Here is a 19,086-nt window from a genome sequence, read left to right as displayed (position 1 = left end):
GCAGAAACTACAGTATACTTAATCTATATTTTGTGTTCTGATTATCACTCATGTGCCTAATAGCAGACGCTTGATGATGAGAAATAGGACTATGTTTTAGAACTAGAACCTATGTTTTATATTTCATTAGTAGTCCTCAACATTATTATTATTTCACAGCTCAAGGAATAGTGGGTTGCAAATGCATTAGTATTTGATCATATAGTAGAAGTTACCATAGTTGGTCGAATGTTAAATACTGTGCAGAAGTCATGGAAAACAAAGTCATTATAATTTAGAACTAGAACCTATAATATTAGTGCATTCAGAAAGATTTTGTTTCCTAGCTGGGTGCGGTGGCTCACACCTGTAATCCCAGAACTTTGGGGGCCGAGGTGGGCAGATCACCTGAGGTCAGGAGTTCAAGACCAGCCTGGCCAACATGGTGAAACCCTGTCTCTACAAGAATACAAAAATTAGCCAGACATGATGGTGGGTGCCTGTAATCCCAGCTACTTGGGAGGCTAACGCAGGAGAATTGCTTGAACCTGGGAAGCAGAAGTTGCAGTGAGCTGAGGTCGTGCCATTGCACTCCAGCCTGGGCAACAGAGTGAGACTCCATCTCAAAAAAAAAAAAATTATATATATATATATAGAGAGAGAGAGAGAGAGAGAGAGTTTCTTTTTCTTCCTCTTCCTCCTCACTTCTCTTTACCTTATTTCCTGAACAATTAAGTCTCAAGGGCCTTGGAAATGGGCAGGAAAAGTAGGGCACTGTGCTACAAAGGGTGTGGGAGGAGGAAGGCACAGTGGCTCAGCATGAGGTGTCAGAGCCTGTGTGGGGTAAGGTGAGCATCCTCAAGTGGGGGCTGCCTGGGGTAAGATGTCATAGTCTGAGCTTAGCAAGGACAGTGTGTCCCATGGACAGAAGGCCTGGCTTTGGGGTGTAGAGGGAAGATGAAAAAAGAATCTGCACATGAAGGTAGCCAGCATAGAGAATCAGAGCCCAAGAGTGATGAGGGAAACATCCAAGTTGGTGGGGAGGCGATGGTTCAGCATGAGGAGGTAGAGCCCGCACTGGGTCTAAGAGAAGAGGTAGTTGTGGTGACAATAGTTTGGTTACATAAAGAGGATCTGATCAGATAAGTAAATATTCTAAAGATAATGGGAGCCAGGTTTCTCTCTGTCAGAAAAGGTAAGAGAAAAAAACTAGAATGAATGTATTGTGCTGAATCTGAAATAGAGTAGTCAATGTGAACTCATGAATTTTAATATATATGTTCATCAATAGGTAGAGAAATAAGTATAGATGTAAAATGTGTATAGATGTGTACAAACACATATTCCTTTGTTCTTTCCACTGAGAAGTCCAGAGAGCAGCAACATAATAGCAATGTGCATCCACTGAAAGAAACAAAGGCTCTTTGGAAAAATGGATGGTTCTAGGGGCTGGCAGGAAAAGTACAAGATAAGCCTCTGTTATTCATCCGTTTTCACACTGCTATAAAGATACTACACAAGACTGGGTAAGTAAATAAATAAACCTCCTTATCAATAAAGGAGGTTTAATTGACTCACAGTTCTGCATGGCTGGGAGCCCTCAGGAAACTTACAATCATGGTGGAAGAAGAAGCACACATGTCTTACATGGCGGCAGGTGAGAAACAGCATGCAAAGCAGGAACTGTCAGACACTTACAAAACCATCAGATCTGGTGAGGACTCACTCACTTTCACAAGAACAGCACGGAGGAAACCGCCCCCATGATCCAACCACCTCCCACCAGATCAGCCCTTCAACACGTAAGGATTAGGGGGATTTCAATTCGAGATGAGATCTGGTGGGGACACAGAGCCAAACCATATCAGTCTGCAACTTTTTGTGTGTCAGAAAAAGCAAGGAAAAAGCAAGGAAAGCATTAGAACAATGAGGACACAGAAGGAAGACTGAAGTGGCTCTCACTAGCCAAATCCGGGACAATATTAGCATGACTATAAATAAGAGTGACAGATTTTAACCCACTGAATAAAATAGGAAACTATGAGTCTATACCTATTTAAATAAATAAATAAATTTTAAGTTTGATGAGGAATAGGATACATACATAGTTTCAAATGATCTGCTTTTTAAAAATAATTATAAATTACAAAGGAAAAAAGAATATTCCAGTAGAGAAGCCTAGCAGACAACAGCTTTATCAAGTGATCTAAATGAATATTGTCAGTCATGGGACAAGTCAAAATCAGGTAGTATCTGGTAGGATGCATTGAGAAGATCACAGTATCACTTCTGTGATAGACCTGCCTGGGGTGCATAATCTGAATCTAATCAAGGGGAAAAATCAGACAAACCTAAATTAAGGGAAATTCTAAAAAATAACTCATTTGTAATCTTCAAAAGTGTCAAGGTCATGAATATCAAAGAAAAACTGAGAAAATGTACCATATTAAAGATAACTAAAGAGACAAGACAAACAGGATCCTTTTGCTATAAAGAACATTATTGGAGCAATTTGGCAAAGCTTGAGTGGAGTCTGAAGATTAGATGGTAGAAATGTGCCAATGTTAATTTCTTGATTTTGATGGTTGAATTGTTGTTATATAGAGAATGTCCTTGTGTGTAAAGAATTTGGGGCACAATGGGACATCAGGTTGCAACTTACTCTCATATGATTCAGGAAAAAATACCCTTGTATTATACTTGTTATTTCTCTGTAAATTTGAGATTGTTTCAATAATTTAAATATATATGTGTATGTGTATGCATCTAATAATTTTTAAATTTCAGATACTGTGTTTTTAATATCTAAACATTTATTTTGCTTCTTTTTAATGTCCCATTAACTCCTTATTATCTTCATATTTTACTTTTAAGTCCTTAAGCATATTTTAAATAGCTATTTAAAAATCCTTGTCTGATTGTTCTGTCATCTTTGTTTTCTGTATCTGTGTCTATTGATTGATTTTTTTTCCCTCCTGATTGTGGGTCACAGTTTGCTACATTTTTATAATACTACCAATTTATGAATAGATGCTGGACGCTATGAATGTTTCACTATTCAGAGTTTGAATTTTGTTCAGAGATTGCCTCCAAAAGAAAGCTGGGGTAATTGTCTTGTTAATCTCATTTGCTGATCTTTCTCCTTGAGATCAAATCTTGCATTGCCTACTGTATCAATACCTAAAAATAATTGTTCACATATTTTGTTGAGTCTTCTAGTCCTTCACGGTCGGAGGACAAGTTTTGTACTAGTTAAATCTTCCACGGCCACTTATTTTCTATGTTTAATTTTGTTTTCGAAACAAAATTTTTGTCCTAGGACAAACTTTCTCCTATTTATCTACTGTTTATTTCACAAATAAGTACCTGATTAACCGATGCTCAATATAAAATGTTAAATAATACAGAAAAACATAGAGAAAAAAGATTCTATTTCAACATCACTTTCTTTCCATTTTAAAAATTTAACCACTTATTATGTGTAATTCCAGATCTATCTAATTCCAGTTTTGTATCTCTATGTATTTTTACATTTGTTTTACATAAAAAACACTAAATGTATTATATATTTTCTATAATCTGGGCTTTTCTTATACCTTATTTTTGTCTCAGAGATTTTGTTCATGTCATTATGTATAAAATGTTTCACTCTTTTAAACTGCTATTTATTTTCCTTCATATGCTTGTCTTTATTTAGCCATAGTAGTTGCAAATAGATACAAGTTATTTACAGTTTTTATTTTTATTTTTTCCCTATTAGGAATAATGCTTTAATGAATGCCCTTGTACATAATCCTGTATATAAAATACTCTTACACACAACTTGTGTATACATAACAGCATCTTTATGAGGCCAATAGAAAAAGTGACAGTTCTGAGTCAAATGACATGCATTTTGATGCTATTAAAAATGGTATTGCCAAAGTCTTAAATTATAATTATTCATTGCTGTTATGTAAAGACTACTGTATACTGCCCTTGCATCCTGCGAACTTGTTAAGTTCATTTATTACTTCTAAATCCTTTTTTGTATGTGGTATAGAGTTTTTTACACATATAATTATGCTGTCAGTAAATAAAGACAATTTTACTTCTCCCTTTGCAATTTTTATGCCTTTGATTTGCTTATCATTCAACATTTAAAACTAGTAAGAAAAGGATGGACTATTTAATAACTGGTGTTGAGACAACTGTATTCTATAGAAAAAGTTAGGCCTCTATCTCACACAATACATGCACATAAACACAACTGCACATAGACTGAAGGAAAAATATAACAAAATTTTTTAAATATTATAAATAAATTATAAATAATTATAAATATTATAAATAAATATAATCTTAGGTTGGGAAAGACTGTTCCAAGAACAACTCAGATTGCTAAAGTCAGATGAATAAATTTACTAATTTGACTATAAAAGCTTAAAATAAAACTGATAGAATGGTTGATGGCCACGGCAAAAACCTGAAACATTATGGTATTGGCTTTGGGACTGGGGGATGCGTGAGAAGGTGAGGAAGACTCACATGTCATTGAAAGACCATACGTGTGGGTCAGAAGACTGGTGAAAAAATTGATATTAGAAGCTGGAAAAAGAACCTCTATTATGTGAGAGTGGGACAATTATTATAGCAAGACTATTGCCTATGATCACTTGGAAGACTGAAAATGTACAATGAACTTTTGAACTTGCCTAAGGAGATATCTAGAAAGGACATTAAAGTACCAGTCAGATTCTTCCAGCTTAATTTGTTTTACTTCTTCTAGATTAATTTGTCTTAATTAAATATAAGGTAAATCACAGTAACATAATGCTTATTTAATTTTTAATTAAATAAAAATTATTGTAGAATTGCTCATTGTTGTCTCTATTATTTCTTTTGCTCTTCTTCCTCTATCTTGAGATCTTTGTTCCAATTTAATTTTTACTTGATTACGGCAAGTACTTTCTTGAGTACATTTCGTCAGGTAGGGTACATAGATGACCTAACTAGGAGTCTTTACATGTCTGAAAATGTCTTTCTTTCATCCCAATCCCCAAATGAATCTTTGACAGAATTATTATCTGTGGTCTTGAATCACTAGTAATTATTATCTTTGTGTCTTTTGGGTTCCTGTGTTGAGCAGAAAGGGCATTCATTTCCTTGGCAAATAACTATTTTTATTTTCTGCCTAGAATAGAATCTTATGAGATTATTTTTCCTGTATTCTTGGAAGTTCACCAGATAATATCTAAGAAGTAGGTGTTAAAGGAAATTCTACATAGGACTCAGATAATCCTTTCTATTCTAAGCCATACTCTTTCTTCAGTTTAGGAGTTTTCTTCTAGGGTATTTCTTTATTATTATTCTATCTCTTCCCCACTCCCAGTCAGAATTCTGCAGTAACTATTATTCACATAACAAGTCCTCTGGGTATGTCCTCCATATTATTAATCTTGTTACTCATGATTTCTATTCACATGTGTTTATGGATATTTCCTTTATTTGCCTTCCTAACATATTTATATTTCAGTAGTGACTATTCTAGTTTTTAATTCATCTATTACATTTTTAAATGGAAAATTATTATTTTTAAAAATTGGTTACAGTATTTTTTCCTCTAGTTTTATTTCTGTAAAAGTTCGCATTACATTTTTATTGAAGTTTGTATCTATTTCATCCATTAGTTCTAACTCCACAGTAGCCATCTGTTCTGGTTTCTTAGCTTAATCTCCTTCCTCCAAACTAACATTTCCTTAAATGTCTTGTGAAGTTTATCTGCCTATTTAATAGATATTCAGTTGTTTGATACCTATACAGGGCTTTCTGCTCAGGTTACTTGGGCAGTGATAAACTGATAAGACAGTAAAAGGTACCTTCAATTTTCTTTTTCCCCATCAATGAGCCAGCAGTGAACATGTTGGCAAATAGGGATCTGTCTTTCAGGGCATGGTAAATAGACAGAATTATTGTGCAGTTTTGTTTTGCTTTTGAATTAAATGGAACCATCTCTATTGTATTCCAGCAGCACATCTAATGTTGGCTGTTGGTTTTAGAAACATATTCTTTATTATTAAAACACTTATTTCTTTCATAAACATATTTTAAAACAAACACTGCAGAACTTTATCTGACTGAAGTTTGGACAGGTATATACCTATGGAAAATTACTGAGTTGTACACTTCACACAGTTTATATACTTAATGTATATAATACAGCAATAAAAATTTTTACGTTTTTAATGAAAAAAGAAAAATATTTAGGAATAGCTATAAAATTTTTCAATTACCTTTTTGATATTCACTGAGTCGATCATATGTATTTTATACTTTACCCTTCTGTTGTGATTTCCTATTATAATTATGAATTTATTGGGTACTTACTAATATACGAGATGATCATTTAATCTTCTTAGTTAACATATCAATAGGCATTATTATCCCTGTTACAGATGAGAAAGCTAATATCTAAAGAGTTTAAGTAAGGTAAGAATATAAGTTTAAAAGTTTACATTTAAGCCTAAAGTAATACAGAGTTAGGATTTGAACTGTTGCACTTTGGCAAAAATCTTCCTTGTGTATTTGGAAGAAGCTTTGCTAAGTTTTACTAGTCAGAATTGAGTACACCTGTAAGAAAAAATTCAGTAATTAATTAGAATCAGGGGGAAGGGACTCACATCTATTCAACTAAGCTGCTATTTATTTAGGCTAATAGGACTAAGAGAATTGTTCAAATTCAAGGACACTGAACAAAATTATTAGACTAAGAATACAGGAGGAACTACAGTCAATTTACTATGTCAGAGTCAGAAACAAATTTATTCCGTTTATAGGAATAATAGATCCTGAAATCAGGACAATTTAAGGAACATTATACCTCAGGTTGCTACAGGGTAATGAAGTACGTGCAAATCACCAGTCTTGAACCATAGAGTAATGTACCCCTGCTTTCTTTTTCTCAACCTGATCTTAGAAAGGCAGGTTAGGGCTTATGTATTTGATGAACTTGATTCCCAGCAGAAACTTAATAATTTAAAGATCCCCCTCTCCCAGGTATAAATGTGGACTGAAATGGATCAAACGTCACTAGATCTTTGATCTTCTTTATCTTTGGCAAGTAATATAGATGGTCTAAAACTCACATTCCTTCGTTGTAACCCAGGAATAAGAAAAATAACCTTATAAGATTATTGTAAACATCAAATAAAATAATGTTTGTGAAAGCAGTGCTCAGCATGTAGTAGATATTCAATAACATTTATTTCTCTATTTCTTTTTCTCTATCCCCATGCACTCCTCAAGCCCCCTTTCAGATAGTAAGAGATGTGGACATTTGACAGTTGGTCTATATAGCATGTCTCTAGAGAACTTCTTGCCCTCTTCCTCAGCCACTGGTTTCTCTGTATTCTCCAATATACTTTTCCCTTCAGCTAAGCCAATTAAAAAAGATTTTACATATATCTGGCTGATTTCTGCTTACATATTGTTAAAAAAACTTATGTGTTTTAAAAACTTTTAAGTGTTATTTACTTTTTTCACTGACACAAGCAGATTTGATTTAAATTTTGTTCAGCAAAAACTGGCACCAAAAAGTTAAAAGATCGAAGTGGAGGAAGAAAGTAGAAATGGGAAAAATAAAAGCAAAATGCTTTATCCAACTTAAAAACAAGTCAAAGGGGCTGGGCCCAGTGGCTCACGCCTGTAATCCCAGCACTTTGGGAGGCCGAGGTGGGCAGATGGCTTGAGCCCAGGAGTTCAAGACCAGCCTGACCAACATAGCAAAAACTCGTCTTCACTAAAAATGCAAAAAAGAAAAAAAAAGTAGCTGGGTGTGGTGGCAGGTGCCTGTAATCCCAGCTACTCAGGAGTCTGAAGCAGGAGAATCTGTTGAACCTGGGAGGCAGAGGTGCAGTGAGCTGAGATCACGCCACTGCACTCCAGCCTGGGCAACAGAGCGAGACTCCGTCTCAAAATGATAATAATAATAATAAGTCAATAATAATAATTTTGTTCAGTGTCCTTGAATTTGGATAATCCTCTTAGTCCTAACCACTTAGGAATATATTTTCTCAACAAAGTCATCTTTCAACTTCAGCACTATTCTGATGCTAGCCATTAGGAAGAAGCATTTCTGTCCCTACCTTGTTACCAAAACCGAAGACATTGAAAGTCAAAGGTTACTTTTTTATTTATTGTTTTTATAGACAGAAGTCACATCATGTCACTCCTCTGCTGAAAACACCCTTTTTTTTTTTTTTTTTTTTTTGAGACGGAGTCTCATTCTGTCACCAGGCTGGAGTGCAGCGGCACGATCTCGGCTCACTGCAACCTCCACCTCTAGGGTTCAAGTGATTCTCCTGCCTCAGCCTCCTGATTAGCTGGGATTAAAGGCGCCCACCACCCCATGCAGCTAATTTTTGTATTTTTAGTAGAGACGAGGTATCTCCATGTTGGCCAGGCTGGTCTCGAATTCCTGACCTCGTGATCTGCTCACCTTGGCCTCCCGAAGTGCTAGGATTACAAGCCTGAGCCACTGCGCCCGGCCTCAGTCCATTCTTTTTAAGGCTTGCAACTTGGAGGCTTCATCTGCATGATAAAATGATAAAAACCAGGTCTCCCCAATCCCATATCATAACCCAGACATTCCTCATTTCTTTCTACTGATAATAACTCACTCAACCACTTGCCAATCAGAATTTGAGTCTTGCTCTGTTGCCCAGGCTGGAGTGCAATGGTCCGACCTTGGCTCACTTCAACCTCTGCCTCCTGGGTTCAAGTGATTCTCCTGCCTCAGCATCCCGAGTAGTTGGGACTACAGGTGCGCACCACCACCCCTGGCTAATTTTTGTATTTTTAGTAGCGACAGGGTTTTGCCATGTTGGACAGGCTGGTCTGGAACTCCTGACCTCAAGTGATCCACCCACCTCAGCCTCCCAAAGTGCTGGGATTACAGGCGTGAGTCACCATGCCTGGCCAGAAAATTTTTAAATCTACCTAAGACCTAAAGGGCCCCCACCTTGTGGAACTAATATAAACCTTACCTGTATTGATGGATGTATTATGTCTCCATAAAATGTATAAAAGCAAGCTGTACCTGGACTGCCTTGGGCACATGACATCAGGGCTTCCTAAGGCTGTGTCATGGGTGCATCCTTAACCTTGGCAAAATAAACTTTCTAAATTGACTGAAGCCTGTCTCAGATATTTTGGGTTCACCCACACTATAGAAACACAGTGGAAGAGGAACATTCTAACTTATTCCTATTAGAATTTGACAGATTTGACGAAATTTAAATAAGAATATGGGGAAAATGAACAACATGATCAATAAACATATACTGAACTCTTTTCTCCACAAAGTACAGTGTAGTGTATAGTATAAATGACCAATAAGTCACAAAGAAAATCTCATAGTTTGGAAGAACAGAAATGAAGCTAGGAATTACTAGAGAAAGTTAACAACAACAACAACAACAACAAAAAGGCCAATACTCTGTCAAGTGACAATGGAACTGCCACTGGAAAACTGTAACTGAGACAGTGAAAGAGATCTGACCTAACCAACTCCATCTTGCTTCTAACCTTCAAGCTGTCCTCGTTCATTCCTGACATAGGCTGAACTAACTTTGCCAGGAACTTAGTTTATAGTTTAAAACAAAGATGATAATAGGCCTTTCCCAAGGCAAACCCCCTTCTTGCCTGGGGACTAGACTGCCTTTGTAGGAATAACAAATTAGTTAAAAGATTAGAAATTATGGTTTGGGAGTCACGCAGCTGGAGGCTATAAGATTCTGACCCTCCCTGAATGGCTCCTGGGGATAATATCAGTATTGTAAAACCTAAGATCAGTGCTAGAGATATTTTGCAGATGCTGCACTTGATGGATCAGCTGGCACCACCCAGATTGATAAACTGGCTCATTGATAAACTGGCTCTGACCTTGTGGCCCCCACCCCGGAAATGACTCAGTGCAAGAAGACAGGTTCCACCCTCTATGATTTCATCTCTGACCCAACCAATCAGCCCTCCTGACTCACTGGCCTCACACTAACCCATCAAATCATACTTAAAAACTCTGATCCCCTAATGCTCAGGGAGACAGATTTCAGTAACAATAAAACTCTGGTCTCCCACACAACCGGGTCTATGTGAATTATTCTTTCTCTATTGCAATTGCTGTCTTGATAAATTGGCTCTGTCTAGGCAACAGGCAAGGTGAACCCACTGGGAAGTCACAACAACTGCCTACTATCTTTTGTTCACCTTATGTCCAGGACAAAATTTTCAGCCTCTTTGATGGGCTGGCCAAAACATAAACACACACCAAACATTCCCTGTGGGAGCAACTTTCCAGAGTATTATGTCAGTCGGGCAACCCACACTCCTCCTATTCTTTGTAGTTCAAAATCTCCTCCTGTATTTGCTGCTCACTTCTTGGAGTTCCAGATCCTTCCTCTTTGTTAGGCAGAGGAGCTTCTCATTTCCACATTGGACTTCCAGGCCTCACAGGACTGAGATACTAACCTAAACACTTAGGAATGTATTTTCTCAACCAAGTCATCTTTCAGCTTCAGCGTTATTCTGATGCTAGCCATTAGGAAGAAGCCTTTTTGTCCCTACCTTGTTACGAAAGCAGAAGACATTGAAAGAAACCAAGGAGACCTTAAATTGTTTCCCACAACTCTGTTCCCTACATGTTAACGGATTTGGGACAGTACACTCAAGCCATTTGGACCTCTGGATCTTGGTGCTTGTTGCAATTTAATTAAATCAGCTTAATGGGAAGAAAATTTTGTTTAGTGACAGTGAACAGCAGAGGTTTTAGAGTTAGATTAGTCGGCTCTGATAATTCATAATTGACCTCAAGACATCCGCCTGCCTTGGCCTCCCAACGTGCTGGGATTACAGGCCTGAGCCACTGTGCCTGGCCAATTAATTGTTTGTTTGGCACTTCATCAGGCTTTTCTAGAACATTTTTCTATAGCTCTAAAAATATAGATTATCTAATAAATAGATAATTTCTACATTAACTTATAACATTGTGATAACCAAGTGAAATATCATATGCAGTTGTTCCTGGTGCAATCCCTCATATATAATCAGTCCTCAGAAAATACTGGTTGTTTCCCTTTCTGTCCATGTTACTCTATTGTTGTTGTTATTATTTATTTATTTATTTATTTATTTGAGACAGAGTCTTGCTCTGTCGCCCAGGCTGGAGTGCAGTATTGCGATCTGGGCTCACTACAACCTCTGCCTCCTGGGTTCAACTGATTCTCTTGCCTCAGCTTCCAGAGTAGCTGGGACTACAGGCGTGCGCCACCATGCCTGGCTGATTTTTGTAATTTTAGGAGAGACAGGGTTTTGCCATGTTGGCCAGTCTGGTCTGGAACTTCTGCCTTCAAGTGATGCATCTGCCTCCGCCTCCCAAAGTGCTGGGATTACAGGCATGAGCCACTGAGCCCAGCTAGCATTGTAATTATTTTTTAAAAGCCTATATTCCATACAAGGATGTGAACATCATGATGGATGGGGCTTATTTCATTTATATATGTCATAAATACAGCACCTGCCACATACTCTAAATAAATAGATAATTTCTATGTTTAGCTATTGTTAGTATTTTACTTAAACCAGGGCTACAGATTTATTGAAAAATTCATTAATGTGAGTCTTCAACAATTATTGTGTTACTATTATTTGTATGGAGCTATCATAGACGTTGGAGACAAAAATAATGGTGAGCAAAATAAGAGACACTGTCTCTGCTACTAGTTTAAGAGGGGAGATAGATATTATCTCATAAAAGAATGTAAAATTGAATTGTGATCAGTGCTGTAAGAGAGGTACGTTGTGAAATAATGATGTAGTAGGTGAGATAAACGTTAGAATAAAACCAGCTCAGCAAGACCCTATCTCATTGACATATTTTCCATTGGTCTGTCATGTCACTGTATTCCATAATAGTCTAATTCACTTTTTTGCAGTTTCTTTTAAGTTACAAAAACTCCTGGGGCAATGCTTCTTTAAAATGAAACTCTTCCTGGGCAAGAAGTTTGGCTGTAGGGAGATGAAGAAGACTGCTAGTGGTTTTCTTACCCGTTATCTATTAATTAATATATTGGTACTAGTTACCGTGTCAGAATGGTTTAGACACTTTCATTTTATTTTATTTTATTTATATTTATTTATTTATTTATTTATTTATTTATTGAGACAGGGTCTTAATTTGTCACCCAGGCTGGAGTGCAGTGGTACAATGTCGGGTCACTGCAACCTCTGCCTCCCAGGTTCAAGCGATTCTCCTGCCTCAGCCTCCGGACTAGCTGGGATGACAGGCATGTGCCACCATGCCCGGCTATTTTTTGTATTTTTAGTAGAGACGGGGTTTCACCATGTTGGCCTGGTTGGTCTAGAACTCCTAGCCTCAGGTGATTCGCCCCCCTCGGCCTCCCAAAGTGCTCGGATTACAGGCGTGAGCCACCACACCCCGGCAGATACGTTCATTTTTAAAAGGCGAATGAGTCGTAGAACAATTGAGTTCAGTGATGTTTGTAAAATAACGGAGGCTCAAATCCCTAGGTAGATGGGAAACAATCTGAGTTCATTGGGCTAGTGAGTCAGGGTGACCCCCAGTCAGGGTATTGAACATAGGTTTCATCAAATTGCAGAGTGGTGATGTCGAAGAAAAAAAGCACTTTACAATTTTATCTATGCTGGGAGTTTCCTTAAATCATCTCACACTGAATATCTACGGCCCCTCTCTATTTAGAATTTCGTTGTATGGTAACAGAAACTCCCAATTATGTTTGCAGCCCATTAAGGGAAGAATTGGGTACTACTTAATGAATTAGGGAAATCGTTAATTGGAAACTCCCGCTGAGGAACAACTGGTATAAAGTCACGCCTGCCCTTTACGCGATCCTTCTCTTCCTGACTTACCTGTTCCTAAAGTAGTACTGATTTCCTACAGTCGACGACCTAGCTTGCAGCCGGGCTAACGTGGCCATGGTCTCTTGGCCTTGGGTTTACAACTGGTGTTACTACCGGTCTCCATGGTAACTGGGCTAAACCATAGCTCACTCCCGGGGTTTGACTTTTTGTTCACTCCTCTTTTCTCTCATGCTGCTTTGACTTTAAGAGCACTAAAAAGAGAATTAAGAAATTTCTGTATAGCACAAAAGTTTAATTTATTTGTCTCTGTCTCTATTGCGAGTAGGAAGAGGGGATTATAGGAAGGGGAAAGCAGTAAACGCGGAGAACTAATGGTTGCTCCGGGCATCCGGTTTCCGCCTCCTGTCGGCTTCCGGAAGCTCATCTCAAAATGCTGAACTGCTCTTTGGAAGTCGCCGGTGCTGTTGTAGTTGGAGTCTGTTCACGGGCCTGAGCCTCGAGGCCAGGCTCCTGGGTGTCGTTAATGTTCGGGGCCGCCGGGCGCCAACCGATCGGAGCTCCAGCAGCCGGGAACAGCTGGTGAGGCTGGCGGCTCTGGGGAGGGGGAGGTCAGGGAAGGGTGTGATTGCCCGAGGCCGCTCCGCTGGACCTGGAATGGAGGCGGGAGGGAGCTGTGATGGATGATCTGAAGACATCTAGGCCTTGCTCTCACTCATTCCTGGGATGCACGCAGTTTGAGGGAGCTCTTGGGTGTGTGCCAAAGATTTGTGAAAGAATACAGTAAATGTTTGCTGATTGCTTGTTTAACAATATTTTAGAAGTCAAGCGTCCTGTACTCCAGGAGCAATTCATCTCCTCATTGATTGTTGACAACACTAGGGACAGGAAGAATTTATCTTAATCCGGGCCTTATTCCCCACTCCTCTTTCAATATTTACCAGATTATACCAAGTCTTTTGGAAGATAAATTCCAGAAATCTAGAGTTCTGGAAGTTCAATCGTGGAAAACACATCACCCTCTCACCCCCTTTTTTAAAGAGAGAGGGTAACCTACCTGTTTCCACCCTCTTGAACATTCTATTCAAGTTAAAGTGAGATATGTATGGGGGCTTTCCAAGAACCTATAACTGTCAGGATTAAGTTTGGGGCTTGACTATGTCTATGGTATCATGTTAAAATAATATATTGCTTTGACTTTTCAAAGTATTTCCACAAATTAATACACTTTATCCTATGACAGCCTTGTGATAGCAGAATATCACAAGCACAGAAAATTCAAGTACTGTGTCCAAAGTTGCCCTGTACATTTTAATCCTAGAGCTAGAATCCTGATTTGGGGATTTCTAGTTGAACACTCTGTGTAGTATCTGTCCTGTTTTTCTCCCAAGCCCTTTTCCTCCAAACATAACACAAGACAACCAGTGACACAAACAAGCAATTTCCCATTGAAAATCCTCAAACATAAAGTTTTGACCAACAGGTGAAAGAAATGTGGCTAAATGGTGCGTGTTCATTCCTAGATTCTGCAAAAATTAGAACATGAGGAATTCTAGTAGTCTGTGATCTCAAAGAATTACTTTTCCATCACCTATCACTGAAAAGTTAAAAGAATACCTTATCCAAAATATTTTTAGTTGGATCTGATCATCCTGTAGTTAATTTTATAGTGAATATAGATTTGATTATACTATTTGTAAATTATTACATTTTCCAGTGAGAAAAGTAGGGAGCACTTTTTAAATGAACCAGTTTTTAATGGTATAACTAGCATAGAATGAAATGCACAGTTCTTACATGCTTAATTTTATTAGTTTTGGCAATTGCATATACTTACGTAAACACCACACAAAACAAGATAATGGATTTGTCCATCACCCCACAGTTCCCTCTCAAGGATACCTGTCTTAATGTTTCACTGTTCATTATCTTGGTTAAGTCAGGGAGACAAAATGTCCTATGTAGATTGGTCTGCTCTTCCTAGGGTGCTATTGATTTGTAGGGTAGGTGACTACATCAGAATGTGATTGATTCTCTCAACTTCTTTTACCTTTAAAATCATGGTTAGAAATCTCCTTCAGTTCTCTTTGAAGGCTCGCTTGTCATACAACTCACCGTTTCTTATGTCACCAGAGTATAACAAAGTGGTAGCACTTAGTATTTTTGAATGAAATTCTAAAGTCATTCCTGTTTTGTCAGAATGAATATGTTCCAGAAAACTGGATCTTTATTTTCTAGTCTATCTGTATGACTATCCAGTCATTCCAGATTTCTTAATGGAATTTTCTTCTTCATTAATTGAACAGATACTTACTATATAAGTATGTTTGATCCCAGTAATAAATTCCAGTCCCACTGGGAATACTGCTACTAAGCAGTTAATTAGGTGCCAGGTTTTACAAATATGTGTCATCTCATGTAAATCTTTTGAGGTAGGTGTATCATTCTTTGCATTTTAGATAAGGTGACACAGAAGCAAAGATGGTTTAAGTAACTGGCCTAAGTATCATATTTGCAGGATGATTCCAGTATACCCCCCCAAAATTCTTAACCACTTTTATATGTTGCCTATGTGTCTGAATGAGATATAATATCTCAAGGAATATGTAACCTAGCAGTTAGATGCCCAAATTTGTTAACCAGTCTGGATTTTCTGACTTATTTAGCTCCCATCTTGACTTTTTCAACTTCTCCAGTGTGGACGTTGCTGTTTCAATTTTTAGGCACCAAATGGGTAAATGTGGATAATTTCTGTATTCAACTATGGTATTCTATTTTTTTTAACTTTATTATGTGGCTTTGCTTAAAAAAAAAGCCATTAAAATAAACTATATTGACTCTGGACTTTTGTTTCTGCATTTTCATTCCTATTAGGTATTTTGATTTTATTGAAATCCAGAAAACTGCATAGTAAAAGGTGTGCATTTTTTTGAATTGCTTGTTTTTTGGAGTTTGTTAGTCTTGAACTTAGTTGCATACTGGCAGGTTTGAGTCAGGTTTTTGTTTCAACAATTAAGAATCAGAGCAATAAACAGTATGATTTTGTTCAAGTAATTCATTAAATTTGTTATAGCTTCTTAGCATCCATATTTATGTCAAGCTGGAAGCCTTTACATTGTCTTTGATAATTTTTCCTTAACTTCACATTTACTTAGCTAAAAGCCTAGAGTGTCTGGCTTGTTAATGTAGCAGAAAATTTGGAATATGGATTGTCTAAAAGTTTTAGTCATTATGTTTTTCTTTTGTTTTTTGTTCAGTCATTTAGTCATTCATTGGTTTGCTCATCTGGCAGATTATTTTTTAAAATCTGTTATGTGTCAAGCAGTATGCTACTTCTAATTAATATTCAGTTGTCTTCATTCTCATTCCTGTTACAGGAATTCAGGTTATATGTTAAGTAAATTTTTATTGAACAGTTACTGTATATTAATGTAAACATTAAATAAGACTCATTTCCTACCTACTGTTTGCCTAATACATTTGAATATATGCATATTGACAAGAGCTAGAATGAATTACTTATTAGATTCTAAATTTTTTGTTTTGTTTTAAAATGACTTTATTTCCTATAGGCAGCTTTTTAATAGTTTACATTTTGAAAGCAATTAGAATGTAAGGAAAAGTTTGAATGACTCATGAAGTCATTAAATGAAGTAGCAAAAAAATCAGAAGCATGGTCTTCAGATTTAAATAATAAATGAGCTTGCCTTATTAAATCACTAATTCGGAAACTAGGGTTAGACTTTTTTTTTCTTAAAGCCATTCACCGTTTGATTTTGAGCAAACCATGGTAAAGAGGAAAGAAAACTTCCTGAATGTTCCTATGGTAACAAAGGTGACAAAGTAGAAGCTGCCAGGAGCACCTGTGATTGAATACAAGTTAGTGGAGCTTTTGCTTCCTTTCCAGTTTTAACGGGGAAGGATTATTTAATCTTTTTAACTTTACATATGTATATTTTTAAGGTGGAAATAGGTCAGATACACAGCATTAATTTTTTTTAATTTGGGATTTAAAATTTTTTTTTAGCTCCATAGAGTCTTCAAGGAGTCCATGAACTTACTGAAATTGTATGCAGCAATTTATATATGTCTGCTAGCCTTCCTTTTCCCGACATTCAGAGTGCTTCATGACCTCAGAAAGATTGAAGGCCTTTAACTATAATACCCTCAAGATTCCCAGTATGGTTATACTTTAAAAGCAGAATCATTTGGGATCTTTTGGTGACCAGTTTCTCTTATTTGTGGGTAGAGGTCGTTGAAACATGAAATAACTTACCTTGAACATTAAGTACCCACTCATCCTCAGAAAAATCTTTTCAAGGTAGAAATTATGCAGATTTTTATGATGAATAAACAGAATCAGAAGATAGGTAATTTGTCCAAAGTCCTATAGCTAATGAATATAACTGGAATTAGCTACCAAATTCATAGCCTTGATTTCTAAGCTCATGTTCTCTGTAGTTTTCTCCCAGCCTTTTTTTTTCCCTAGAGAATGGTGTTTCGTATTTATTGCCTAATATTAATGTAAAGTTGTAATTAATCATTTACATGTTTCAGAATAAGATAATTCTTCCCTACCTTTTTCAAAAAGAGAGAAAAAATTTACTTTTGATTAATAATTTAAATAGGTGAGTCGAGGAATTTCTAAACTAGCCTAAGTGTCAACATTTAGTGTTAGGGTTATTGATAATTTTCCTAAGATAATGCCCGCCCACTCCCTCACATATATATAAAAGGAGAAAATTGAAGACATAGTCTCTTAATAGATTCCTAGGTTGAGATAAGGACTTATTTGATGAATAATATTCCCATTGAGGAGGGAAATATATAAATTCCCATAAGCAGCAGAAATCTTAAGATAATTCTTATGGATCGTATGGTGTTAAATTAGTCATAAAGTCATTAGTCATTTAGCTTTGATGTGGCAGCTTGAAGGCTCACCATTTGCATGTTTAGTCGCTCATTTTCATAGTCTACACTATTATGCATTACTTTTAATCTGCTTGGTTCAGCTGTTTGCTGCATACTTTTAGGACCAACCAACATTTTCTATCTTAAATAAAAGCTAATATGATAATGGAGGCGTATAAGTCCAAGACTATCTTTGTGTTAAGTTTGTGAGTAGTTTATAACATTCAGCAGCATAGTCCTTGACTATGTACTGTGTGTTAGTACAGTGTTTTTGTACACACTAAATTTTTATTCATACAGAAACTAATACATTAATGATTATTTATTCCCTTACATTTTTGTAAGCCAATTAAGCAGATGTACTTAACACCAGGTAACTTACTTTTAGCACTGCATTCCCAAAATTACTTAACTTTGTAGAACTGATAATCCATGTTTTAGAGAAGTAAAGATGAGAGTTTTACCCAGTACTAGGTGATAAACAATATTTACTTTCCTCTTCTTTAATTAGATACCTAATAGCTATAATCAATTATCCTTGAGTTCTATCCGGAAGGTTTTTTTTTGAGACAGAGTATCTCTGTCATCCAAAGTGGAGTGCAGTGGCGTGATCTTGACTCACTGCAACCTCTGCCTCCTGGGTTGGAGCAATTCTCCTGCCTCAGTCTCCCGGGTAGCTGGGATTACAGGTGTGCACCACCTCGCCCAGCTAATTTTTGTATTTTTTAGTAGAGATGGAGTTTCGCCATGTTGGCCAGGCTGGTCTTGAATGCCTGACCTCAGGTGATCCACCCACTTCGGCCTCCCAGAATGCTGGGATTACAGGCATGATCACTGCTTCCGGCCAGTTCTTGTTTTTAATATGAACTTGGGTTTATTTAGTAGACACACATGCATATCCTCTTGTTACACAGTTTTTATCAGCATCTAGGCAAGGAAATTATTCCCTGACTAACTTTTCTATATATACTTTATTTTTCACTATTAGGAATAGCAATTATTGGTAACAGAGGCTTCAAAAAGCAATAGTCATTGTAAAAATAGTTGACTGTTTATTTCTCGGGGAATCTGTTTTTGGGGCTTTCTTCACTCTTGCTATTCCCACTTATATTAATATATTGCTAACTGACATTTAAGAGCTCATGGGCCATCAATCAACTCCCAGTTCTTAGGGTAGATTAAGCAATAAGTTAGGACTAAAGCATCTTCCTGTCTCTTCTTCCTTGAACCAGAAATATTTGAAAGAAAAACACTAAACTCTGTTTTCTACATTAATTGGTCTTATTCTTAAACGGATTCCACTTTTAGAAAGGCCTTTTTCTG

The 19,086-nt window shown here is 36.9% G+C and overlaps 2 protein-coding genes across 20 annotated transcripts in view; one reads left to right on the top strand and one right to left on the bottom strand.

Annotated features, from left to right (window-relative positions):
* SPATA17 (spermatogenesis associated 17) overlaps nt 1-13,025 on the bottom strand; it is a 229,757-nt gene extending 216,732 nt beyond the window's left edge. For 12 of the 14 annotated variants that reach the window (XR_008677489.2, XM_055379566.2, XM_019030587.3 and 9 more), the window contains exon 1: nt 12,904-13,017. Coding sequence is in view for 12 of the 14 variants with exons in the window: in XM_055379566.2 (XP_055235541.2) it covers nt 12,904-12,971 (68 nt within the window). In the remaining 2 variants the exon portion in view is untranslated. Of the gene's footprint in view, nt 1-8,455; nt 8,551-12,903 lie in introns of those variants that run through there. The other 2 variants (XM_055379573.2, XM_055379626.2) reach the window with 2 other exon arrangements.
* A 150-nt stretch (nt 13,026-13,175) lies between these two features.
* GPATCH2 (G-patch domain containing 2) overlaps nt 13,176-19,086 on the top strand; it is a 201,763-nt gene continuing 195,852 nt past the window's right edge. For 2 of the 6 annotated variants that reach the window (XM_055379546.2, XM_063708084.1), the window contains exon 1: nt 13,476-13,605. In XM_055379546.2, the coding sequence (XP_055235521.2) occupies nt 13,532-13,605 (74 nt within the window). In that variant the 5' untranslated portion in view covers nt 13,476-13,531. Of the gene's footprint in view, nt 13,435-13,475; nt 13,606-19,086 lie in introns of those variants that run through there. The other 4 variants (XR_008677486.2, XM_055379548.2, XM_004028411.4 and 1 more) reach the window with 3 other exon arrangements.

This window comes from Gorilla gorilla, chromosome 1 (assembly GCF_029281585.2).
Source record: "Gorilla gorilla gorilla isolate KB3781 chromosome 1, NHGRI_mGorGor1-v2.1_pri, whole genome shotgun sequence".
NCBI lineage: Eukaryota > Metazoa > Chordata > Mammalia > Primates > Hominidae > Gorilla > Gorilla gorilla.
Note: the sequence above shows the minus strand (reverse complement) of the source record. Positions and strands in the feature narration are given on the sequence as shown.